Here is a 23,798-nt window from a genome sequence, read left to right as displayed (position 1 = left end):
TCTCACCACACTGGCTAACAAGAAGTCACAAAAGCAGTTTCCTTAGGTATTCCAGTCCTTATATCACCCCCAAAATCACTGGATTTAAAGATGAGTGGTTCTTTACAACCAGTCTCATCAAATAAAAGGTTCTTCTGATCCCAAAGGACTAGCCACACACCCAGGTCAATATATAATTCAGATCTTACCCAAAATCACACTGTTGCCAAGCGTTTAGTATGTAAAATCTAAAGGTTTATTCATAAAAAGAAAGGTGGGAGTTAAAATTGGTTAAAGGAATCAAATATATACAATAAATGCAAAGTTCTTGGTTCAGGCTTGTAGCAGTGGTGGAATAAACTGTTGGCTTGAAAAGTCTCTGGTTGCTTCCAAATCATTGGAAGGACCTCAATCCCTTGGTTTGAATGGTCCCATTAGTATAAGTCGATAGTCCAGCAGAAATGAGGCAAAATTAAGGTGTTCTAGGACCTTTTATAGTTTCTGCCATGTGGAAGGGAACCCATTGTTTCAAACAAAGCCCTCAGCATGGCTAGTGGAAAATTACAGGTTCTTTAAAAGATGGGAGTTTGGAATCACATGGCAAATCACCTGTCCATGCCCAATTTTACTTAGTCATAGCTGGAAGCCATTACATATACTTCAGATGGAACCATTAGCAGGACAGTCCAGTCAGTGTAGATGGGCATCTCCCATGGTCCATTGCCAGTTAAGTGTTTCTTCATGAGTCCTTAATTTGAATAGTCCCTCCAAGATTTGCAGACTAAATCCCTTGTGGGTGTTACCCCAGGAGCAAACATTTTAAATCCAAGTACGGAGCCAATACTCATAACTTCAAATACAAAAATGATACATGCATACAAATAGCAGAATCATATTCAACAAATCATAATCTTTCCATAGACATCTCACATGCCATATTTTGTACAAGATTTATTGCAATTATATAACAGCAGTTGCAACAATGACCTACATGGTCATATTTTAATAACATCACAGCCCCAGTGCAAAATTGGTGCAGGAAGGGATGTTCCAGACACTGCTGAATACATCATTGGAACTTCCCATTTTTGGTTCTGTATTACCACAGCTTCTAACCCAATTTTAGAAGCATCAGTGTATAGCAGAAATAGTTTATCGAAATAATGTTTGACTAAAACAGGATGTTTCTTTGTAAGACTTATTATGGAAGTAACAATATTATTGAATTTCTTTGCAGACCCAAGGTAAAATTTGGTTAGACCAATAGTGGATTGGATCTGCTCTTGCAGCATAATTCCTGTATTCTTATGTGATTTTGCCGTAAGATAATGAAAATAGCTAATTTATTCCAATTAACATAAAATCAATGTAGCTATTAATGTTCTTCATAGTGTAGGAATCTTGGCATTTAACCATGAAAACAATATGATAGCATGCCTCAGTTTCCCTTCTCATTCGGCACTGTAGGTCTGCAATGTCTTTTCTCCTGTGTGCAGTTCAAGACTAGTTACAGGCACTAACTGTGAAATATCAGTATCACAAGGTCTTTTAACATAAAGTGTGTTCTTATATATCCCTCTTAACATGTTCAAGGGTTTTTCCAAAAGATTAGGCACATTGTACATTTTTACAGTTTTTGGTATCAGCAACACATTAGTCACAAAAGTTAATATTGGCACTAATATTAACATCAAATCCATTGCAAGTGTACATTTACAAGCATTTTTGTCATACCATGCCTTCTGTTCAATACCATTGGAGTTTTGGCATTTTAGGATTAACCTGTGGCTTCCATTAGTATGATAAAGTTTTTTCCTTCCTCTCTGTCCTGTAGGGTCAAAATCTGAGCTCTCTTGTGTAACAGGATCCATTGGCTGTCTGGGTGTGTCCTTTTTGCTAACAACTACCAGCAAGTATTTCTCCCCCCAGTCAGTCACGTAATTTGCATCAACACAGACACTAGCTTGTTTACTAGTTTTCAGATTCTTAACCTTTACCAATTCCAAGGCTGGACTCTGTCTTAAAGAGATACCATCCATTTTCATTAGCATGTTAGACTTAAGGTCCTTTTGTCCTTCCATTACCAATCTCTGCTTCCACATGGAATCAGATGTTGCATCCACAAAGAGACTACAAGACATATCTCAAGTGTCTACATGAGATTTTGCCTGCCATCCCCTGTATTCCCGAGAGATCAATTGCACAGCTGTGCTGCTCTGTAGATCCAGCTACCCAGTCTTCTCTCTGAACTTACAGAATCAACATGGAGACATTCCTGTCCCAACAACATTGTCTGTCCAACAAGCTGGTTGAGCTTATAGGGCTGTTCAAAATCCCTACCAATTTTCATTCCATCTAAAACCTTCTCAAAGCTATCCACACTGGGTCTTTCTAAAGCAAAGCCAATGGATCCATATACATTTGAAAGACTCTGGCCTTTAGGAACTGAAACTATCTCAATCAAATCCACTTCCACACCCCTACTTGCAAAAACTACCATGGGGATTCTTCTCCTTAGGAGCTTATTTAAGCAACAATTCATTTTTTCACAGAAATTCTGCCCTTATCCTCTTCACCTAGGGCTTGCTCTAAAGGAACATTTTCCTGAGCAACAACAGACTCTTTCTGGGTTTCACTTAAATCCAGAATCACCTTTGGCACATTAAGAGACTTTTCACCCAAATCCCCTTTATGCAAGCTCTAGACTCCACAGTTAAAGAGCCAGGGGGAAGGGATAGCTCAGTGTTTTGAGCATTGGCCCACTAAACCCAGGGTTGTGAGTTCAGTCTTTGAGTGGGCCATTTAGGGATCGGGAGCAAAAATCTGTCTGGGGATTGGTCCTGCTTTGAGCAGGAGATTGGACTAGATGACCTCCTGAGGTCCCTTCCAACCCTGATAATCTATGATTCTCTCCCCCTCTGCAGCCCTTCTTGTTACTAGTTCCCACACCATCAATGGGTAACATGGTTAAATCATGTTCATGCTCTTCTTGTGCCCTGGCCATGATATCAATCTGCTTAAACAGAGTTGCCATATCTTTACTCAGCCTGGTCTACACTACGCGTTTAAACCGATTTTAGCAGCGTTAAACCAATTTAACGGCGCACCCGTCCACACTACGAGGCTCTTTATATCGATATAAAGGGCTCATTAAATCGGTTTCTGTACTCCTCCCCAACGAGAGGAGTAGCACTGAAATCGGTATTACCATATCGGATTAGGGTTAGTGTGGCCGCAAATCGATGGTATCGGCCTCCAGGCGGTATCCCACAGTGCACCACTGTGACCGCTCTGGACAGCAATCTGAACTCAGATGCAGTGGCCAGGTAAACAGGAAAAGCCCCGCGAACTTTCATAGATCATGAATCTTTTCATATAGTAGTTCCTCCAAACGTGAGAGCTGCTGTATTTAGCACGCTTATGCGTGTGGTGATGTGATGCAGGCTCCGAACTAGACTCATGCCTTCCAGCCATGACTGCTGTCGAGGAGATTGGATCGTGAGTTCTGCTAAACTATGGTGATTCTCAACTGCGGTGAGCTATCTATCTGAGCGCTCTATGCCTTAGACGGGAGACGATGCAAGCGTTTTGAAAAATCTCCGGCATACACACTGCGTCGCGTGATCCTAGGCATTAGGTTGTCAAGTAAAGAGTCCAATAGAATCAAAATGGTGTCTCGTGAGGGAGGGAGGGTGTTGACTAGTGGACGGTCTTAGCTTATCCCAGAGTCCCAGCAGTCTCCGAAAAATTCTACATCTTGGGCTGAGTTCAATGCCTGTAGTTTTCTAAAACGACGATTAGTCCAGTGTTGTGACTTCAGCGTTATAGCTTGACAATTTACTCTCCTCAGCATGCCCCCTTCCACTCGTGAGAAAGAAAGGGAAGATAAATAGTTTTTGACTTCTTTCATCACCTGTCTATCTCGCTTCCTCGTCCATTGAAGCTGACTGCTGCCTTTGGTAGATGTACGCGAATGCTGCCATGCAGTCACGAAGAGAGCTAGCAGAGTAGTTAGTCAGCATCCTCCTGACCTCTCCCCCTGGCTGAGTCATGGATGCTCTAAGATTTAGACTAGCATATAAGCTGTCTTTGTCTGATCAGCCGTGCAAATCTTGCTAATGCGCTGGGGCATCAGTGAGAGGGAGCTGATCTGAGTATAATAATATCATGGTCCCCTAGGTCATTCCAGTAGATGGTACACGAATTCAGTTAAGGTAACCCTCTCGTCATTAGCAATGGAGGTTTGCTGAGCTCCATCAACCCTCCACTTATCCTGTGATACAGAGAAGATTATGCTACCTGACGGCTGGCTAGTCATAGCAGCGATGCTGGGTCTCTCCTCCCGCATCCGGTATTAAGTGTCCTGCCTGGACTTCATAGTCCGAAGGAGCATGGCTCGCCATTCTCTTCGACATTTTCTCCATATACGATCTAACAGTCACTGTTTCTTATATCCCTGGGACCTTCTTTTTATCTAACTTCATGACACAACTTAGCGACGGGCGCTCACACATCCACGGTAAGCCCACAAGCAAGGTGGCGAGGCCCGGAAGAAGAGACGAGTGGGGTATGTTGCATGGGCCCACCCCCCCACGTGCACTGGCATGCAGCCCATCATTTTCTGCAAGAAGGATCTGACACGGTGAGCCGCTAGATGTTTCTTGATTTATCGCGGTTCTCTTTAGTCACGTCTCCATTCTCTATCATCTAGGCTAGAGACTGACTCTATTTAGATCACATAGAAATGTACAGCTTTTATGTGACCAGGGTGAAATTCCCACATTTATATGCCTTGGTGCATACCCCCGGGTGATAGCCTCAGCCTCCAAAGTGGACTCTCAATGATAGCAGCAGACAGTACAGAACGACAGAATAAGCCATCTTCATTGCCAAAATTTACGGTAATGGCAGCAGACGGTACAGGACACTGCTAAACGTCTCTCTTATCATGCAAAGCAACGATGCTGCTCGTGTAGCCTGGCTGCTTTCGTAACCCATCTGTCAGCCTCGCCTGATTTGCGGTACACACTACCGTTTGGAATTACAATAGAGCGTGAATGGGCTCCGAATTGGTGTATGCCGTTTAGTGAGCGTCTGCCGTTGGCAATCCAGGGGGACAAAACAGAGGCGCGAAATGTTGTTTCTTGTGCCGTTGATTTTCCCGACTGAGGTGAAGGCTATCTTTGTACACAACTTACCGAACAGCGTGACAATGATTTTGTCCCATCGCCACATAGAGTAGTCAATCAACCCCAGAATTCAGCACAGGGTAGAGACGCGGAAATCTATGGATAGCTACCCACGCGTGCAACGCCTCGGAACTCGACACTTGTAGCTCGGAACCATGATCGCACACTGCCGAATTAATGTGCTTAGTGTGGCCGCGTGCACTCGACTTTATACAATCTGTTTTACAAAACTGGTTTATGTAAAATCGGACTAATCCTGTAGCGTAGACATACCCTCAGCAACACACTAGCAACAGGCAAAATAGAAGCACCAGAATCACTGGTCCCTGGGATTTAGTTATGACAGTAACTGGATGCAACCTAGTTACAATGTCATTCTCCCTAGCAAACACAAACTTAGGAACATTTCCTTCCTGGGCTTTAGTTAAATCCAGAACCAACTCTGGTACAACTGATGGTAAATTTTCAAGTAGCATAAACTGAGAAGCACTTTGTCTGCTCCACATCCCATGGAGCCACCAGAGTTTCCTCTTCTGGAGATGCTGCCCTAGTAGCAGGACTTCCCCGTGATCCAACCAACAGCCTCAGCTTCAGCCTCGCCCCCACACAATATGATGTTGCATGATTTGTCATGTCCTTCTATCCTAGAGGATTTCAAAGTACAATAGAAACTCAGAGTTACAGACACCTCGGGAATGGAGGTTGTCCATAACTATGAAATGTTCATAACTCTGAACAAAGTGCAGTTCGGGCTCCAAATCGCACAGCTGGGGCTCCAGAACCAGCAGCTGACACTCCAGGCCAGGTTTCAGCAGCAGCTGAGCTCCCTACTCAGCACCAGCATGAGTTTGCAAGCTGTCCCCCTCCCAGCAGTGTGTGTGTGTGGAAACGGCATGTCCCCCTCCCAGGAGAAGGGGGGTGAAAAATGTGTCCCCTCCCAGCCAGGGGGGTGGAGAGGTAAAAACAGCATGTCCCCCTCCCAACAGGGGGTGGGGGGCATATGTGTGTGAAAGTTGCACAGACGCCAGCCCTGCTCCTGCTCTGTTGGCTCTGGCTGCCTTGGGCTGGCAGCCCCAGCATCTTGCTGTAAGTGGCTGCCCTGTGCGTGGGAACAGGCAGCCACTTCCCTTTCAAGATGCAATACAGGCACCATACAGTATTTGCTTTGTTTTTCTTTTTGGGTGTCTGCTGCTTCCTTATTAATTACTTCCGGTTTCACATGATGTCTGATTGACTGGTCAGTCAATAACTCTGATGTTCATATCTTTGAGGTTCTACTGTATACTAGGACATGTTATGTTGGGTGGCCTCATCCCTGGGTATTCAGGCGGAGTTTCTCCGGGAGAATATTCATAAACTCTCCAACATTCTCCAACCCTCTGTCCCTGGGAGAGTGGTCCTTGTGATTAATGAGGTGCTTCTCAAGCTGAGCACTCTTTGGAGTACTACTGGCAGCCAAGTGCTTGGAGAAGCACTATTTTGTTCCAGTACAGGGATACAAGGGATTTTATTCCTATTTGGCCCCAAACTCCTGGTAGTCACAGTAGTGAATGACAGCCTCTGGCAGGGCAGATTCAAGTCCTCCTTCAAAGACAGAGACTTGAACCACCGAGATCTTTTAGGCAGGAAGATATACACCTCATAGTCATGTCAGATGAGGATTGCAAACCAACAAGCCCTGCTGGCCAAATATGACTTCCTCAATTAGTTGGTTTTGGCCAAGGCCTCCTGGGATGAATTTTGTGTTTGTCACTGAGGGCAGTTTGATGGCAAAAACTTTATTGCAGTCTGCACTTGAAGTGGAGGACACTTCAGCCAGGGCTATGGCCTCCACAGTTACTATGAGGAGAGCTTCCTGGTTTCAGATCTCTGGGATTATACTGGCTGTCCAGCAAGCAGCTGAGGACTTGCCGTTCAATGGCCAACCCTTGTTTTCAGATAAGACTGATGAATTTCTTCAAGGATTTGAGGGCCAACTTAAGGTGTCCGGGGGTGTATACAACCCACACACAGAGACACCATTATGGTGCGCAGGAGCAGCAATGATATGGGCTGCAACACCCCTTTGTGCAGCCCTTCCCCCAAAGACAGCGAGACTACCCCAGGAAAATGGGAAGCACTCAAGAGGAAGCACTCAAGCTTGGGGCCTGGCCACTCTGGGCATCTTCCTTCAGCACCTGCTAAACACCCATTTTGACTCTTTAGGCCAGAATTTTGTTCCAGTTCTTCCTTCCTCATCATCCCCCTGTTCCTTTACGGGTAGTGCCTGGGTCTCAATAATGTCCAACAGCTGGATCCTAGACACTTGCAGATGGGCTACACCATCCAATTCATCTCCAAACCCCTATTCTCCCCCTGCCCCCCTTCTCACAAGATACTGCTCTTTGAACAGGTCAGCTCTCTGATAGTGTTGGGAGGGATGGAGGAGGTTCTGTGAGAACACTGCAGTGCTGGGTTTTACTTCCAATATTTCCTGATACCAAAATCCAAGGGTGGGATCAGGCCTATCCTCAGTTTCCACGTATTCAACACTTTTCCTGCCTAGCACTCAGATTGGTTTGCTAACTCAGTTGTTTACCTTATTGGATTGCTGGCTCAGCTTTTCACCTGATCACATTGTTGGCTCAGCTTTTTACTTGGCTGTTTTCTTTCCCTACCAGACAAGCAGGCATTTTTTCCCATGTCCCAGCATCAAAAATGTACATTCTACATACCACATCCTACACATGCCTTCCGGGACCGAACAGGCATTCATTGGTTTACACACTCATGAGCCATAACACTGTGATGTCCTGTGTGAAGACACAAGGGGGAACTCACTCCAGAGCACTCTGCCTGGAGGCAGTCAGTCTGTGGCAGTTCTATATCAAAGAGGACATCACCCTGATAGCTGTCTACTTACCAGGGGTCCAGAATTGTCTTGCGAATCATTTTCTCCCCAAGCCACGAGAGGTCCCTAAAGTCAGAGGTCCTTCAGATGGCATTTGCAACATGGGGCATCCCTACATTCTACCTCTTTGCAACATGGGAAAAGAGGAACTCAGCCCAGGCTCCCTCTCTGACTTTTTCCCCTGCAGCTGGAAGTGAACTCTACTGTATGCATTCCCTCCTATCCTGGTTCTTCCCCAGATCATCACCAAACTCAAAGCAGATTGAGCCAGGCTCATCCTGATTGCCCTAGCATGACTGAGGCAGCATCAGTTCTCAGATCTCCTCACTCTGTCAGTTCAGCCTCCCATGCCTCTTCCTCTCCTCCCTGACCTCCTTACCCAGGACCACAGCCACACCTTGCATCCAGCGACCCCTTGCACCTCACTGCATGGCTGAATGAGGAGGAAGGGCATGCTCAGAGGCTGTTTCAGAGGTCCTACTTAACAGTAGGAATGCTTCCACTAGAACAGCCTACTTGGCAACGTGGAAGAGATTTTCCATGCAGTCCTTGGCCCGTAGGACCCATCCAGGACATCTTGGAGTACCTGCTACACCATCAGGACTCTGAGAGTGCAAGTGGAAGCAATATTGGCATTTCATCCACCTACCCAAGGGAAATCTGTTTTCTCCAATACCATTGTGATAAGATTTCTGAAAAGACTCCTCCATTAGACACTGTCTAGCCTTCTCTCTAAGGAGAACTGAACAGTTTCATGCTTTGCTTTTCCTTGCCTGTTCTTATTGTATGCAGATTACATGAAGGGACAAGTGGTCTATGCCAAGACTATTTCTAAATTGATAACAAATTGCATCAAGACTGCTTATGAGATAGTGTTGGCCACACCTCCTCGGCAGATATGGGCTCATTTGATGAGAGCACCATTTGACCATTACACAATCACTGCTTCTTCCAGAGCAGACGCTAATGCCAAAAGAATGGTCCTGCAATCCTTAGGTAGACTTCAAGCCTTGCCTCCAAATGGTCGTCTTGCTTGGTAGTCATCTACTTGGAATACACATCTGCATCTACTCGAAGAAGAAGAAACAGTTACTTAGTATGGTTCTTCGAGATATGTTTCACATGTGTATTCCATGACCCAGCCTCTGGCCCCTCATATAGCCGGGGGAGGGGCTACAGGCATGAGGCGGGAGCACCACCCCTCTACAGGTACTGCTAAGCAAGAGGCTTTGGCTCTGGCTCTGACACGTGGGGCGGGCACACACCTTTACTTGGAATACACGTCTGCATCACATTTCAAAGAACCACAGTTACAATAAGTAACCATTTCTTCTTCTACAGAGGATTCCACAGAGAACTTCCCTTTTTCAAAACAGCTGCTATTCTTAATGGGCCTGAGGTCACAGATGACCAGCTGAAGCCTTGAAGCATGGGATTAAAATATGTTATAGCCATTATCATGATACAGAACTACAAATGCTATGAGCCTGCCGAGTGCAATGCAGGCAATCACACTCTCTCAAACGCCCATGAAGGAAGAGTTTGAAGAAGAGGATTCATAGTTTCACAGTTTCCATGGCTGCATGGGACTGCACAGCCATCCAGCCTGACCCCAAGACCCCTATTACACACACAGGCTGGAGAAAATACCTAATCTTAATTTAAAGACTCCAAGCAGTGGTGAGTTCAATACCTCCCCAGGTAAACAGTTCCAATGTTTACCTCACTGCTAGGAAATTGCATCTTATCTCAAAGTTGAATTTGTCCAACTTTCATTTTCAGCCATAGGATTTTGATGTTCCTTTATCAACAAAATTGAGAAGCCCACCACTATCCTTTACCGTTTGTAAGTAACTGTACACAGTAATCAAATCACCTCTCATATTTCTGTTTAATAAGCTGAGGAAATTGAGCACCTTAAGCTTCACATTTTGAGGCTTGTTTTCTAGCATCTAGATCATTTTTGTGGCTCTCCTATGAACTCTTGCCAGTATTTCCACATCCTTCTTTAAAGCTAAAGTGTCGTCTGCCAGTATTTGCAAAGAATCAAGGGCAGAGAAACAAAAAAGTGTAAAATAGTATTGTAGACCCTCGAACAGAATATCTTGTACAGTTGCTAGCAAAACATACAGCTGCATCCAAATGGTGGTAGAGCAGGGGTGGGTAAACTACAGTCTGCGGGCCGCATCCAGCCCTTGAGCTCCCACTGGGGAGCGGGATCCGGGGCTTCCCCTGCTCCTGCGCTCCAGCCAGGCCGCTCCGCACGTGTGTGCCGAGGCTCCTGGAAGCAGCAGCCTGTCCCCTCTACTTCGGCTCCTACATTTAGGGACAGCCAGGGGGCTCCACATGCTGCTCCTGCCCCAAGAGCCGCTCCTACAGCTAACATTGGCCAAGAACTGCGGCTAATAGGAGCTCCAGGGGCAGTGCCTGTGGACAGGGCAGTGCGCAGAGCCACCTGGCCACACCTCTGCATCGGGGCCAGAGGGGAGACATGCCGCTGCTTCCAGGAACTGCTTAAAGTAAGTGCCACCCGCAGCCTGCACCCCTGACTGCCTCCTGTGCCTCAATCCCCTGCCCTAGCTGTGGTCCCTCTCCCACACCCCAACGCCCTGTCCCACCCCAGAGACTCATCTGACACCGTGAACTCCTTTTTTCTGGCCCCACCCCAGAGCTCGCACCCCCAGCCAGAGTCCTCATCCCCTGTGCCCCAACCCCCTTCCCAGCCCTGATCCCCCTCCCGCCTTCCTAACCCCTTGGTCCCAGCCAGGAGCACCCTCCTATACCCCAAATCCCTCATCCCCAGAGCCCACATGCTCCCCCCACCCCTGCACCCCAGCCCGGAGCCCCCTCCCACACCCTGAACTCCTCACTTCTGGCCCCACTCCAGAGACTGCACCCCCAGCCAGAGACCTCACCCCCTCCTGCACCCCAACCCCAATTTCGTGAACATTCATGGCCCATCATACAATTTCCATACCCAGGTGTGGCCCTCAGGCCAAAAAGTTCCCCCACCCCTGTGGTAGAGCATCAGTAGTCTCATTTTTCATAGACAGCTCTATTTAAAATTAAGTTTGTTGCAAATATATTTTTATATACTAAACTAACTCAGTTTGCTCTAGCAGTAAATGTTCCTTTCTCTCTCGCCTCTGTATTGAGAATTAAACACTTCTGACTATACTTTCAAAAAGAATATACTTGATCAGTGTTCAAATATATACATTTGTACGTATAAGCTATTTATACTAAAATAAAGGTGTATTTAATTAAACTTATCGTTCTTGGCCTATGCTACTTTAAAAGAATTGTAATGTAAATAAGGCTAAAATGATTAAAATATTTCAAATTCGTAATAAATGTTCTCACAAGACAAGACATAACAAAAAGATAGCTAAGTGACTTCATCACAATTGTTAACAAATATTAGGTGTTTGAGGAATCCATTTATTATATTGCAAATTTTAATGTAAATTTTTTGCATTTCTTTTGAGAATAAACTGTGACTGAGAGTTCCTTTGTTGTTACTGAACCATCTTCTCTTCAGCAATCCTGTGGTGCCATTACATAAAGAATCTAAGGCCAACAGTAAGAGCTGGAAGCATGTAAATGGAAAAATCAAGTCAACTGATTAAATTTTAAACTGTCTCTAGATGCTTTAATGTTTCTTTCTTGTATTCCATATCCAGTGGATGATTTTTACAAACAGAAAAGGGAATATCTTACTAAATTTCTTAGGCACGTAACCTGGCCATGTTCCCCTTACATAAAATTAGGATAGAGAGCAACGTCTGTTATTAACTGTACCAAATTTACACCAATTATTTATATGGCTCAGTTTTCTAACCTGACCACTGATCTGTTTCTTTTTTTATAAGTAACTCATACAACCCTCCATCCCTCAAAATGATGATTGACTGTATTCAGTTTTGAATTACTTCTGTGCTGAAATTAGAAATTTTCCTTATGCTGTTTTTTCATTACATTTGAACTCCTTTGTACTCTGAATGAATTTCAGGTTTTCTCTTACAGAGACATGTGACTCAGTCAAGTGGTAATCGAAAATTCAAGTGCACTGAATGTGGAAAAGCTTTCAAATACAAACATCACCTAAAGGAGCATCTACGAATCCACAGTGGTAAATATTCCAAGTCTTGATATACCGTGTACTCTGTATGACTTTGGTATAAAAGCAATTTTTTAACTATAAGTTTAAAATATAATGTTTATATTTTGTTCTTGGAGATACTGTAAATTCTGGCCCAAGTACTCAGCTGTGCCCAAGGTGCTCCCAGTGCAACTCAAGAGGCTTTGCAAAAGTGGCTTTAAGCGGAGGCAGTTAAGCAAAACTTCATTTCTCGTGCACACACAATTTGCACTGAAATTCATGGAAGGAATGCCTGATCAGGCACAAAGGTGGCATAATTATCTATATGGTTTAATTGAGTATAAAGTGTTTGTTGTCAAAGTCATGTCTGGGACCATTTGAGAGGAGAGAGATTGTTTTCCTGTTACTTTAGTATGATGGAGATATGCACTGTAACCTAATTGACTCTCATTTATCTTTGTTTAGGAGAGAAGCCATATGAATGCCCAAACTGCAAGAAGCGTTTTTCCCATTCTGGTTCATATAGCTCACACATAAGCAGCAAGAAATGTATTGGTTTGATGCCTGTGAATGGTCGAGCACGGTTAGGGATCAAGACGTCTCAGTGCTCCTCCCCTTCCCTTTCCTCATCACCAGGTATCCCAGCAAGACCACAGATACGGCAAAAGATAGAAAACAAGCCCTTACAAGAACAACTTCCCATTAACCAAATTAAAACTGAACCTGTGGATTATGAATTCAAGCCCATAGTTGTTGCTTCAGGAATCAACTGTTCAACCCCTTTGCAAAATGGGGTTTTTAGTGGTGGTAGCCCATTACAGGCAACCAGTTCTCCTCAGGGTGTGGTACAAGCTGTTGTTCTACCAACAGTAGGTCTGGTATCTCCCATAAGCATCAACTTAAGTGACATTCAAAATGTACTTAAAGTGGCAGTAGATGGTAATGTAATAAGGCAAGTATTGGAAAACAGTCATACTAATCTTGCATCCAAAGAACAAGAAACAATCAACACTGCATCCATACAACAAGCTGGTCATTCCCTCATTTCAGCTATCAGTCTTCCTTTGGTTGATCAAGATGGGACAACCAAAATTATCATCAATTATAGTTTGGAGCAACCTAGTCAACTTCAGGTTGTTCCACAAAATCTGAAAAAAGAAAATTCTGTTCCCACAAACAGTTGCAAAAGTGAAAAATTACCAGAAGATCTTACAGTGAAGTCTGAGAAAGATAAGAACTTTGAAGGAGAGACCAATGATAGCACTTGCCTTCTTTGTGATGACTGTCCAGGAGATCTTAATGCACTTCAAGAATTAAAGCACTATGACCCAAAAAATCCCACTCAGCTGCCTCAGCTCAGTGAAACAGAAGCTGAGAAGTCTGAATCCCCTGTTCTGTCAGAAACAGGGGAGAGCAACTTATCTCCTGGTCAGCCACCTTTAAAAAATCTTTTATCTCTTCTAAAAGCATATTATGCATTAAATGCACAACCAAGTGCAGAAGAGCTCTCAAAAATTGCTGATTCAGTAAACCTACCACTGGATGTGGTTAAAAAGTGGTTTGAAAAAATGCAAGCTGGACAAATTTCTGTACAGTCTTCTGGACCATCTTCTCCTGAACAGGGCAAACTAAGTAATCCTACAGATAATGATAATCAAGGAGGACCTACAAATCCAAGTGAAACCCATGACAACACAAGTGAGTCACAAAACTCCCTCAAGATAATTAAGTCTCAGACTTTATCAGTGGGATTGACCCTGAATGGTTCACGAAGTAATACACCATCCCCATCACCACTAAACCTCTCTTCATCCAGAAATTCACAGGGTTATGTGTACACAACAGAGGATGTACCAGAAGAGCCACAAATAGAACCTCTTGACCTTTCACTACCAAAGCAACATGGAGAAATATTGGAAAGATCTACCATAACTAGTGTTTACCAGAACAGTGTTTATTCTGTCCAAGAAGAACCTTTGAACTTGACTTGTGCAAAAAAAGAACCACAAAAGGACAGCAGTATTACAGACTCTGATCCTGTTGTAAATGTAATCCCACCAAGTGCCAACCCCATAAATATTGCTATACCTACAGTCACTGCCCAGTTACCTACAATTGTTGCCATTGCTGACCAGAACAGTGTTCCATGCTTAAGAGCTTTAGCTGCCAATAAGCAAACCATTCTGATTCCACGGGTGGCTTATACATATTCAACTACAGTTAGCGCTGCAGTTCAAGAAACGCCGCCAAAACAGACCCAACCTAACGGAAATCAGGTACCTAAGCCTGTGTGTATTCTTGTACGTACTATATGTAGAGGTGTGGCATAATTCAGGTCATTATTTTTACCAAACTAAGAAACATTTCAATGGGAAAAGAAAAAAAGCCAGAATTGGTTACAACAGTATTTAAATTGTTGATATTTATTTTGGTTGCATCCTAATAAGTGGGTGATGGAAGTAATGGTAACATTTATTCCTTTGAAGCCAAGCTGGTACACAGTAGGGCAACACACAGAAACTAATAGTTGTGTCAGACTTTCAGGACCAGTTTTCAATCCAAATAGTAAATATATTAACTACTTGCGAATTCCTGAACCCCTGGTTAAAAAACAATGTAACCAGGCTCATATACTTTGCTGGCTCCCTAGCCCCTCCCCTCCCCCCCAAAAAAAAGGATGCATGGGACATCTTTATGCTCCTATTTTGCCCTTCCTGTCAGCTTCCCTCCAGTACTGTCTTGGTCCGGTGGGTAACTGAACTCCTCCTGTACCATAATGGAACTTTAAATAAAGTGAAAATGAAACTTTCATTGAAAATGGGGCAAATGATTGTCCCTTGCATGCGTTGTTTATGTACTCTGCTCTGTTTCTACCTCAATATATGTCTGTGTGATCAGAGTCGATCCCACTGATAGTTGTACACAAATTATTAAGGTAGGAACGGAGAAAAATTAAAAAAAGATACATGCAAGGGATAAGATCTTTTCTTGGTTGACTCCTTGTAAGTGGGTGATGGAAGTTAATGTAAACTCTTTCCTATACAGTTGGAAACTGGTCAGCCTGGGTTTGGACTGACACAAGGTGTGTGTGTTTGTTATATATTACACTCATGCATACTGAGGTAGCTAATACATATTTTATTTGGATTTGAAAACTGATGCCAAAAATCACACACAGTTGTTGTTTTTTTTGTGACTTGCTGATATCATTAAAATATGCTTTTATGCTTCTTGAGAGTGAATTTAGCAGATGAATCACAATTACAGTATTATGGTATTATAGGTACAGTTTTTGTTCATGGAATATTAGCATTCCCTGGCTAGTTACTTTAGGTTACATTTGTAACAGAATTATAGGAAGGAAAGTAGCCAGTTTTACAGAATTGAACTCTAATGTTAGCATAATTTTAATTCCCATAAAAATGGTGAAACATTTAGATGCAGATGGTGTACCTTGATGTAAAAAACTGTTAGAAACATCCTTGGTCTTCCACATTCCCAATGTCCTTTTATGTACCTTTTCATTCTATAGTCTCATTTCCCTCCCTTATCCAGCTATTACTTGATGTGTCAGTGTTCCTCTGAAGGTTGGCCTGAAGCCAAATCTTGAAACTCAAACATTGCAACTCTATTAAGTCCTGTTTTTCCAGGCCTTCTAGTTATAATAGATCAGGAATGTTAGTGTCACAAGAGAGTATTTTCTTGGTTATGTAAATGTTAGAATTAAACAACATTGTTGGTCAGTTTATTGAAATTAAGTGAAATTACAACTAAAATTCCAGGATATGATTTATAATCTTGCCTACTATATCCATGGAATTTGTACTAGGTTTAATATTTTTTTGTAATTTTCTTAGGATGAAAGGCAAGATACTAGCTCAGAAGGAGTCTCAAATGTGGAAGATCAAAATGATTCTGATTCAACACCACCCAAAAAAAAGATGAGAAAGACAGAAAATGGGATGTATGCTTGTGATTTATGTGACAAAATATTCCAGAAGAGCAGTTCACTATTGAGACATAAGTATGAACACACAGGTATGTAGTAGTAAATATAATTTTTAAAATAGTTTCCTCATTTTAATTCTGATTGGATTCTGTGCTTCAAAAAGAACATGTAATATGTCCATGGTTGAAGGGTGGGGGAGAAAATAACAACTTTTTTCATCATCATGGCTCAGAGCACACCTTTTTCAGTAAACCTACATTTTTATGTTTGTTCAATTCCAGGATGTTGGGTTTTGGTTTTTTTTAGGGACTAATGCAAAAATGTTAAATGATCAAGTATCTTTTCTCCAGCTGGGTCATGGTCATGATGATCTGACAGCCCCTCTAATCAGGGACTCATTTCCCACCTTCCAGCTCATACTGCTGCCTTCATTATTATTATTTGTTATTTACTCACAAAGCACCTTATACATGTGGGACGCTTTACATCCAACTAAAAGACAATGTCCCTGCCCCCAGGCATTTTACAATCTAAAAGTCTAATCTCAAATCATTTGGAAATCAGTGGGAGTCTTCAATGAGCTTTGAATCTTTCACAAAAAGAATAGTGTTGCAGTCTTAAGTTTTTTCATTTTTATTTCTCTGCGTTCCTCCTTTCAACTCCAGTTCTGGCTGTTTTCATCATTTATTGCATTCTTTTACTTTAGTCTTTTCTATCTTGTGTATTAAAGACATGTTTTGATATGTGTGTCTTCATATGTCTTTTTCTTTTTTTATTGATTAGATCTCTGTATTATTTCTCTGTTTATCTGCATTACTCTTTTTTAAAATCTCTATTAGGTTTAGTTCTTAATGCTGTATTGTCTACTAATTCTGTTAATTTTCTTTTCAGTCTTTCCCATTCAGTTCAATTTCTCAGAGTGTGTTTCTCAACAAAATATATATTTTACCCAGCTTTCCTTTCCTAGAAGTTTAGCGTGTTAGTTTCTCCTTTTTTAGAACAACTAGTTTTCTATTTTACTTTTTAATTAAGTACAGAGCTCAGGAAAGTGCTTGTTTGGCAGTACTAGACACTGAAGTCATTTCTCTTCTGTGTATTGTGACCAGAAAACTGCCATTTGTCTGCATCTTTCATATCAAGGCTAGGCCTATACAAACTTGCTTTACCTAATTTCTATTCTATTTAATTGTGAGTTATGAATACTGAAACCAAACTAACATTTCTGGATTCTGTTGTATTAATTTAGATGGAATATATAGGCCCAAACAGTCAAAAGTGTTAACATGACTCTGAAACTGCAATATTAAACAGTTTAAAAAAAGTGTTGGGGTACAGAGACCTCAGCCTGCTTAGTCCCATGGCAGACACCATTGCAAATCATTTTAATCTTTCATTAAAGATGCAGAAAAAGAAGAAAAATGGTTAAAGCATTTGAAATGTAAAGAAATAAGTCAGGCTTTCATTTTAACCACATCCCTTGTTCCCATTCCCTTTGGCTGGGGACAGTCTTTAAAAAGACGGGGGCGGGGAGTAACTTGACAGTCTCTTAGATGGTATCAAAGATGATGATAACTGTCCTTTTTTGAAAAGAGAAATTAGTTGGAATGGCTGGAGTGGTTGTTACTGTTTTTGTTGTTGAAGTCCAATTCCATTTACTAGAAGACAAAACAAGACAGAGAGAGAGAGAGAAAGAGAGAGAAAAGAAGGGAAAGACAAGAACAGGGAAGATAGAAAACACAACTTCTGTCTCTGGTGTTGGCTTTCACTTGCATCCTCACTGCTGGAAAAACACAGGCACAGCACATGCTCTTATCAGCCACTCTGAGACCTGGCAAACTCGTGTGAGCATTGGGCTTTTTCGGGGGCATTGCCTTTAGCTGCCTCTTGTTGCTCAGAGGCTTACAGCAGTGTTGTAAAATATACATTCTTGGCTCATTGAACCCGATTCTTATTAGACAGAATGTAAAAGGGAAAGGAGAAGAAATAAGGTGGAGAAGGAAAAGGAGACACGGGGGAAAGAGGTGACAAAGTCTCACATACCAGGTTGTGTTTAGGATTCACCAGAGCCAGTTAGTGGAGGTGGAGCCCTTTTATGGTTTGGTCTGGTCAGGACATCTCTTGGGATCAGGACAACCAAGACACAATGATTTTACACTGGATCCCAGGGTCCCAGGAGACAGTGCGTGTGGCAGCCATCATGGTGAGGCTCGCTCCTTTGCTTTCTCTCAGTCTCCTTTATTTTAAGGACCTCAAAAGGGACTGATGAGCAGAATAGTCCTTCCTCTCATTATTTTGTCCACCAATAGGCCTAATTTCAGACCCACCAGTTTTGGTTCATTGATTTCTGATCTTACACTGTTCTTGTTTACCAGGCATGATCTTGATCAGTTTTGTTTAAACTAATTCAGTCTTTTTTCTTTTCTTTTCTTTTTTTCTTGTTTTCTTTTTTGCCTTTTCCCATCAAATCTGTTTTTGAGGGGTGAAGATGTTTCTTCAAGACAGCCATTCTTGTTCTCAAATTATTCAGCTATGTAGAAATTCAATTCACACAGTTCAACAAAGGAGTTAAATGGATTTAAGTATGTGATTAAATCAGTGAGACTCAGATGTGTGCTTAAAGTTAAGCACATGCTTAATTGCTTTGCCAAACTGGGGCCTGAGCATGCCATGGACGATGGTGCTGAGTCTGCCCTTTGTTAGAATGGAAAAATAGGGTTGATAAGAGTTGTAGTTTTCTAATGTCGTTTATCATCTTTTTTGGAGTATGGTTTTAGTTATCAATGTGGATCTTTATACACCTCTACCTCGATATAATGCTGTCCTTGGGAGCCAAAAAATATTACCGCGTTATAGGTGAAACCATGTTATACTGAACTTGCTTTGGTCCACCGGAGTGTGCAGCCCTTCCTCCCCGGAGCACTACTTTACCGCATTATATCCAAATTCGTGTTATATTGGGTGGCGTTATATCAAGGTAGCGGTGTAGTTCTGTTGAGTTAGCTATACAGCTGGCCTAGAGTTGGTCTCTACAGACCTGTCTCCATTCTCTTCCTACCATGGGCAGGACATATAGTCTCCTGATAGTCTCATCACAAAAGGAAGATTGATTCACTGAGGGAAGAAAATAAATCTTTATACACAAGCCTCTGACCTTCTGATATGTCATATTCATTCAGAACTTTGGATGGATTTATTTACATTTATTATTACTTTGATTTGTTAAATCCTACTTTCAACCTAAAACTTAGGCTGAAATTCAATGGGAAATGGGTTAAGTCCAGTTAACTCCAAAGCAGACTGCAAGCATTACAAAGGAATCTCACAAAACTGGGTGACTGGACAACAAAATGACAGACGAAATTCAGTGTTGATAAATGCAAAGTAATGCATATTGGAAAACATAATCCCAACTATACATAAATGATGGGGTCTAAATTCACTGTTACCATGCAAGTAAGAGATGTTCAACTCAGCGTGGATAGTTCAAAAAAATCAACAATGTTAGGAAACATTAGGAAAGGGATAGATAATAAGACAGAAAATACCATAATGCCACTATATAAATCCATGGTATGCCCACATCTTGAATAGTGTATGCAGATCTGATTTCCCCATCTCAAGAAAAGATATTAGAATTGGAAAAGGTGCAGAGAAGGACAACAGAAATCATTAGGGATATGGAATAGCTTCTATATGAGGAGAGATTAATAAAACTTGGACTTTTTACCTTGGAAAAGAAACAACAAAGAGGGGATATGATAGAGGTCTGTAAAATCTTGACTGGTGTGGAGAAAGTGAATAAGGAAGTGTTATTTACTCCTTCACATAACACAAGAACTTGGGGTCACCCAATGAAATTAAAAGGCTTCAAGTTTAAAACAAACAAAAGGAAATACTTCTTCACACAACACCCAGTCAACCTGTGGAACTCGTTACCAGAGGATGTTATGAAGGCCAAAATTATAACAGGGTTCAAAAAAGAGCTAGATAAGTTCATGGAGGTCCATCAACGGCTTTTAACCAGGATGGTCAGGGATGCAACACCATGCTCAGAGTGTCCCTAGCCTCTGTTAGCCAAAAGCTGGGAGCGGAAGATGGGATGAATCACTTGATGATTACCTGTTCTGTTCATTCCTTCTGAAGTACCTGGCATTGGCCACTGTTGGAAGATAGGATACTGGGCTAGATGGACCATTGGTCCAACCCAGTATGGCCGATCTTATGTTAAGTTTTTAGGCTCCTTTTGAAAATCCCAACCTTAATGACCCTAAGAAAAGAACACCTTCTTAAATAAATCTTCCAACAGTTGTACCAAAATCCAAATGTGAAACCACTGCTTTTCAACAAATAGTCTCCACCAATCATAGATGATATGGAAACTAGTAATAACAATTAAAGTGTGGAAACTAAAGTTACAAATATTTGCTTATTATTTTTAGGTAAAAGACCTCATGAGTGTGGAATCTGTAAAAAGGCATTTAAACACAAACACCATTTGATTGAACACATGCGTCTGCATTCTGGAGAAAAGCCCTATCAATGTGACAAATGTGGAAAGCGTTTTTCACACTCTGGGTCTTATTCTCAGCACATGAATCATCGCTACTCCTATTGCAAAAGAGAAGCAGAAGAGCGTGATAGCACAGAACAGGAAGAGACAGGACAAGAAGTCCTAAATAATGAGCATGCTGGTGCCAGAGCATCTCCATCGCAGATCGACTCAGATGAGAGAGAAAGTTTAACGAGGGAAGAAGAGGAAGACAGTGAAAAAGAGGAAGAGGAAGAGGAGGACAAAGAGATGGAAGAACTTCAGGAAGAAAAAGAATGTGGAAAACTACAAGAAGTAAAGGAGGAAGAAAGGAAAATTGAAGGTAACATGAAGAATGAAGAAGCTGTAAATCAAGTGAGCAATGTAGAACAAGAAGCTATACAGAATGATGAGCGGGTGTCAGAAAAAACAAACAAAGCTTAACTAATAGTTTTTTTTCTATAAGGAAAACAACTAATTGGTAATGAAGTTTGTTCTATACTATATATGCTTAACATAGAAACACAGTAGTCTGCATACTGTGATTTCTGTTCACTACTGTGTAAAAAAATAAAATAAAAAAATTATAGTAAAATAAGAAAATGAGAAAAAAAAAATCCAGGTGTGCCTGAACCTCAAACCTAGTAATTTTTCATGCAGTTTTCAAAGTTAGGAACAAGTTTGTAACATGAAGCAGATTAGAAAAATACAGTGACTCTGGAAGCAAAGATTTAACAGGTTGTAGGAAACCTGATTTGTTAGACAAGCATCTGGCATCATTTGTTTTATCAGTATTAATTTTCATTCTTATGTTGATTAATTTTAAGCTGTACAATTGGGAGAGATTTATATGATTTTTTTTTTAATCCGGAAAAATTTGCTAAATCCGCTTCAGTATTTTATTATGTTTAGAAAATGTGAGAACTTCTGCACTACAGAATTCCCTTTCGCAGAAAAGTATAATGCAGTTCCAAACAGTGCTAGACTACCTTTGTAAATTCAACCTAGAAGGTAGCAATTATAACATTAGATGTTGTAGTAGAGCATATTATCATTTAAAGTGTATTGTTAGCCTTAAGAAAGCAGCTGATAGAAGAACTGAAGTTTCTTACTCATGTGGTTAAAAATGTAGTTGAAAAGATTGTTGTTGAGTTCTGATTGCAGGGACTAACAGTGTTAATACTGGTAAGGACAGCAAAGTTGTCAAAAATCAGTGTTTGTAATTGTGTTTTGAGTATGTAGTAACAATATGAAGGATATGATATGAAGCTTTGTATCTCCTTTGGCCTTATGCAAGACCTGTGTGCTGTAAGTGCCATTTATCAGTATTTTAAAGGCTCTGACCAGCCTTTATCTAAAGTGTGGCCTACAATAACTAGCATTTGTTAATTTGTATCAAACTTCTAAACTAAATCATGGTGGGGGTGGGGGAACACTCAACCATCCAAGAAGTAAGAACACTGGTACATTTCATTATTTAATTCTTCAGTATTATGTTTGGTTGATATCTAATTTGCAGAATTCTCTACAATAATTACAAGGGAAAATTTCTAATCTGCTTTATTGGTTTACTTTAATTTCAGACACATACATGACACGTTATCTGGCTCATAAGTGTTTCCAAATGTTAGTTATTATGGACCCCATTTATTAACAATGTTAGCTGATTTTTACCTATCAGTATTATTTTATTTCTTTTAGTTTATAGATCTGTGCAACATTTTGTACTGTATGTCTTCAAACCTGGCAGTATTAATACCCTTCTTACTGACATATGTACCTTTTTAGTTTTAGAAAACTTTTATATTTATGTGTCTTATTTTTATATTTCTTTATTTATTACACAGTGTAGTGTATAATACTGTAGTTTGTATTAATACAATAATATATTTTAGTATGAAAATTTGGAAAGTTGATAAGATTTAAAGTAGAGATGCAATTGGTTCTCTTGCATTGAGATTTGATTTAACAGTGTTATGTTAACATTTATACTTGCCTTGGACTGTAGAACAGAAGAATTAAAATGGGAATGTATTAATTTTACAGTTGCAATCAATTCATTTTACCTTTACCCAGTTTTTAATATAAAGCTCTTACATTTTGAAATTCACTGTGTGACTAATAGCATGATGCTCTGCAGTTTTATTAAGAGATTAGCCTAACCATAAAACTCTCATTTCCTTAGGAAGCCAAATTAGAATAATCTTATAAACAGTGTTGGGAACAATGTTTAACATTTTTGTGCCAATTTGTTCCTGTATTCATGTATGTAAGTTACAAATCTGAATCTTCATTTTTAAGTTCCTTGTTACATCATGGTCATTTTCTAGTTTTTTACCAGGCTCCCCATCTCACAATAAAATGCATCAACAAGCCTGACTTACTGTCGTTATTCCAGTAATATAAGATGATTATGTTTTGAATTATTTTATGAGATGTCATGCAGACTTCACTCTTAGCTTGGCTACAGATACTCCACTTGAATTGTGTTTAGGTAACAAATGAGTAAGAGCAAGGTATGGGGATAGCTGTTTTGGTGGTTCACTGGCCTCTATAAAGATCAATACACCAAAGGTTCTGGTTTCAGAACCAAGCCACATGTTTTCTTGGATTTTTGTTGCTTTTGGATCTGCATTGTATACTTTTAAATGATATATTTCATTAACACTTACTTTAAAGCAAATAGTTCTGTGAGTGTTTTCTTGATTTAGCACTAGATTCAAGTATATATTGCTGTTGGACTTTCTTACAGTTTCTAATGCAAATTCAAGTGTAATATTTTTTTTAAAACCTTAATTTTACATTAGTAGCTTTTCTGTAGCAGAGTTGTCAGTTCAGTATTTTTAGAAACTCATGTCTTTACATTGCATATACTATATGTAAAAAGAAATGTACTGTAAACACAGACCATTTACAAACAATGTTCTGCTGTCTTAATGATCCCTAAAGAGCACTTTGATGTGAAGGCTATGCATGTTGTGCTTTATATTCAAATATCTGTGTTTTGAAACACTTTAAATCCTATTATAGCATGACTCTTCACCATTAATACATATAAAGGATTGTTCCAATGTAACAGGTTTCTCTATAAGATAGCTAGCACTTTGGCTGTATTTCATCATATAATATACCAAATATTGCAAGGTTTAAGTGGAGTAAAC

The 23,798-nt window shown here is 40.9% G+C and overlaps 1 protein-coding gene across 2 annotated transcripts in view; it reads left to right on the top strand.

Annotated features, from left to right (window-relative positions):
- ZEB1 (zinc finger E-box binding homeobox 1) overlaps nt 1–23,011 on the top strand; it is a 226,152-nt gene extending 203,141 nt beyond the window's left edge. For both annotated transcript variants that reach the window (XM_032799102.2, XM_032799103.2), the window contains exons 6-9: nt 12,085–12,190; nt 12,626–14,436; nt 16,018–16,198; nt 20,549–23,011. In XM_032799102.2, the coding sequence (XP_032654993.1) occupies nt 12,085–12,190; nt 12,626–14,436; nt 16,018–16,198; nt 20,549–21,081 (2,631 nt within the window). In that variant the 3' untranslated portion in view covers nt 21,082–23,011. The remainder of the gene's footprint in view (nt 1–12,084; nt 12,191–12,625; nt 14,437–16,017; nt 16,199–20,548) is intronic.
- Nucleotides 23,012–23,798: the final 787 nt, after the last annotated feature.

This window comes from Chelonoidis abingdonii, chromosome 2 (assembly GCF_003597395.2).
Source record: "Chelonoidis abingdonii isolate Lonesome George chromosome 2, CheloAbing_2.0, whole genome shotgun sequence".
Taxonomy (NCBI): domain Eukaryota; kingdom Metazoa; phylum Chordata; order Testudines; family Testudinidae; genus Chelonoidis; species Chelonoidis abingdonii.
Note: the sequence above shows the minus strand (reverse complement) of the source record. Positions and strands in the feature narration are given on the sequence as shown.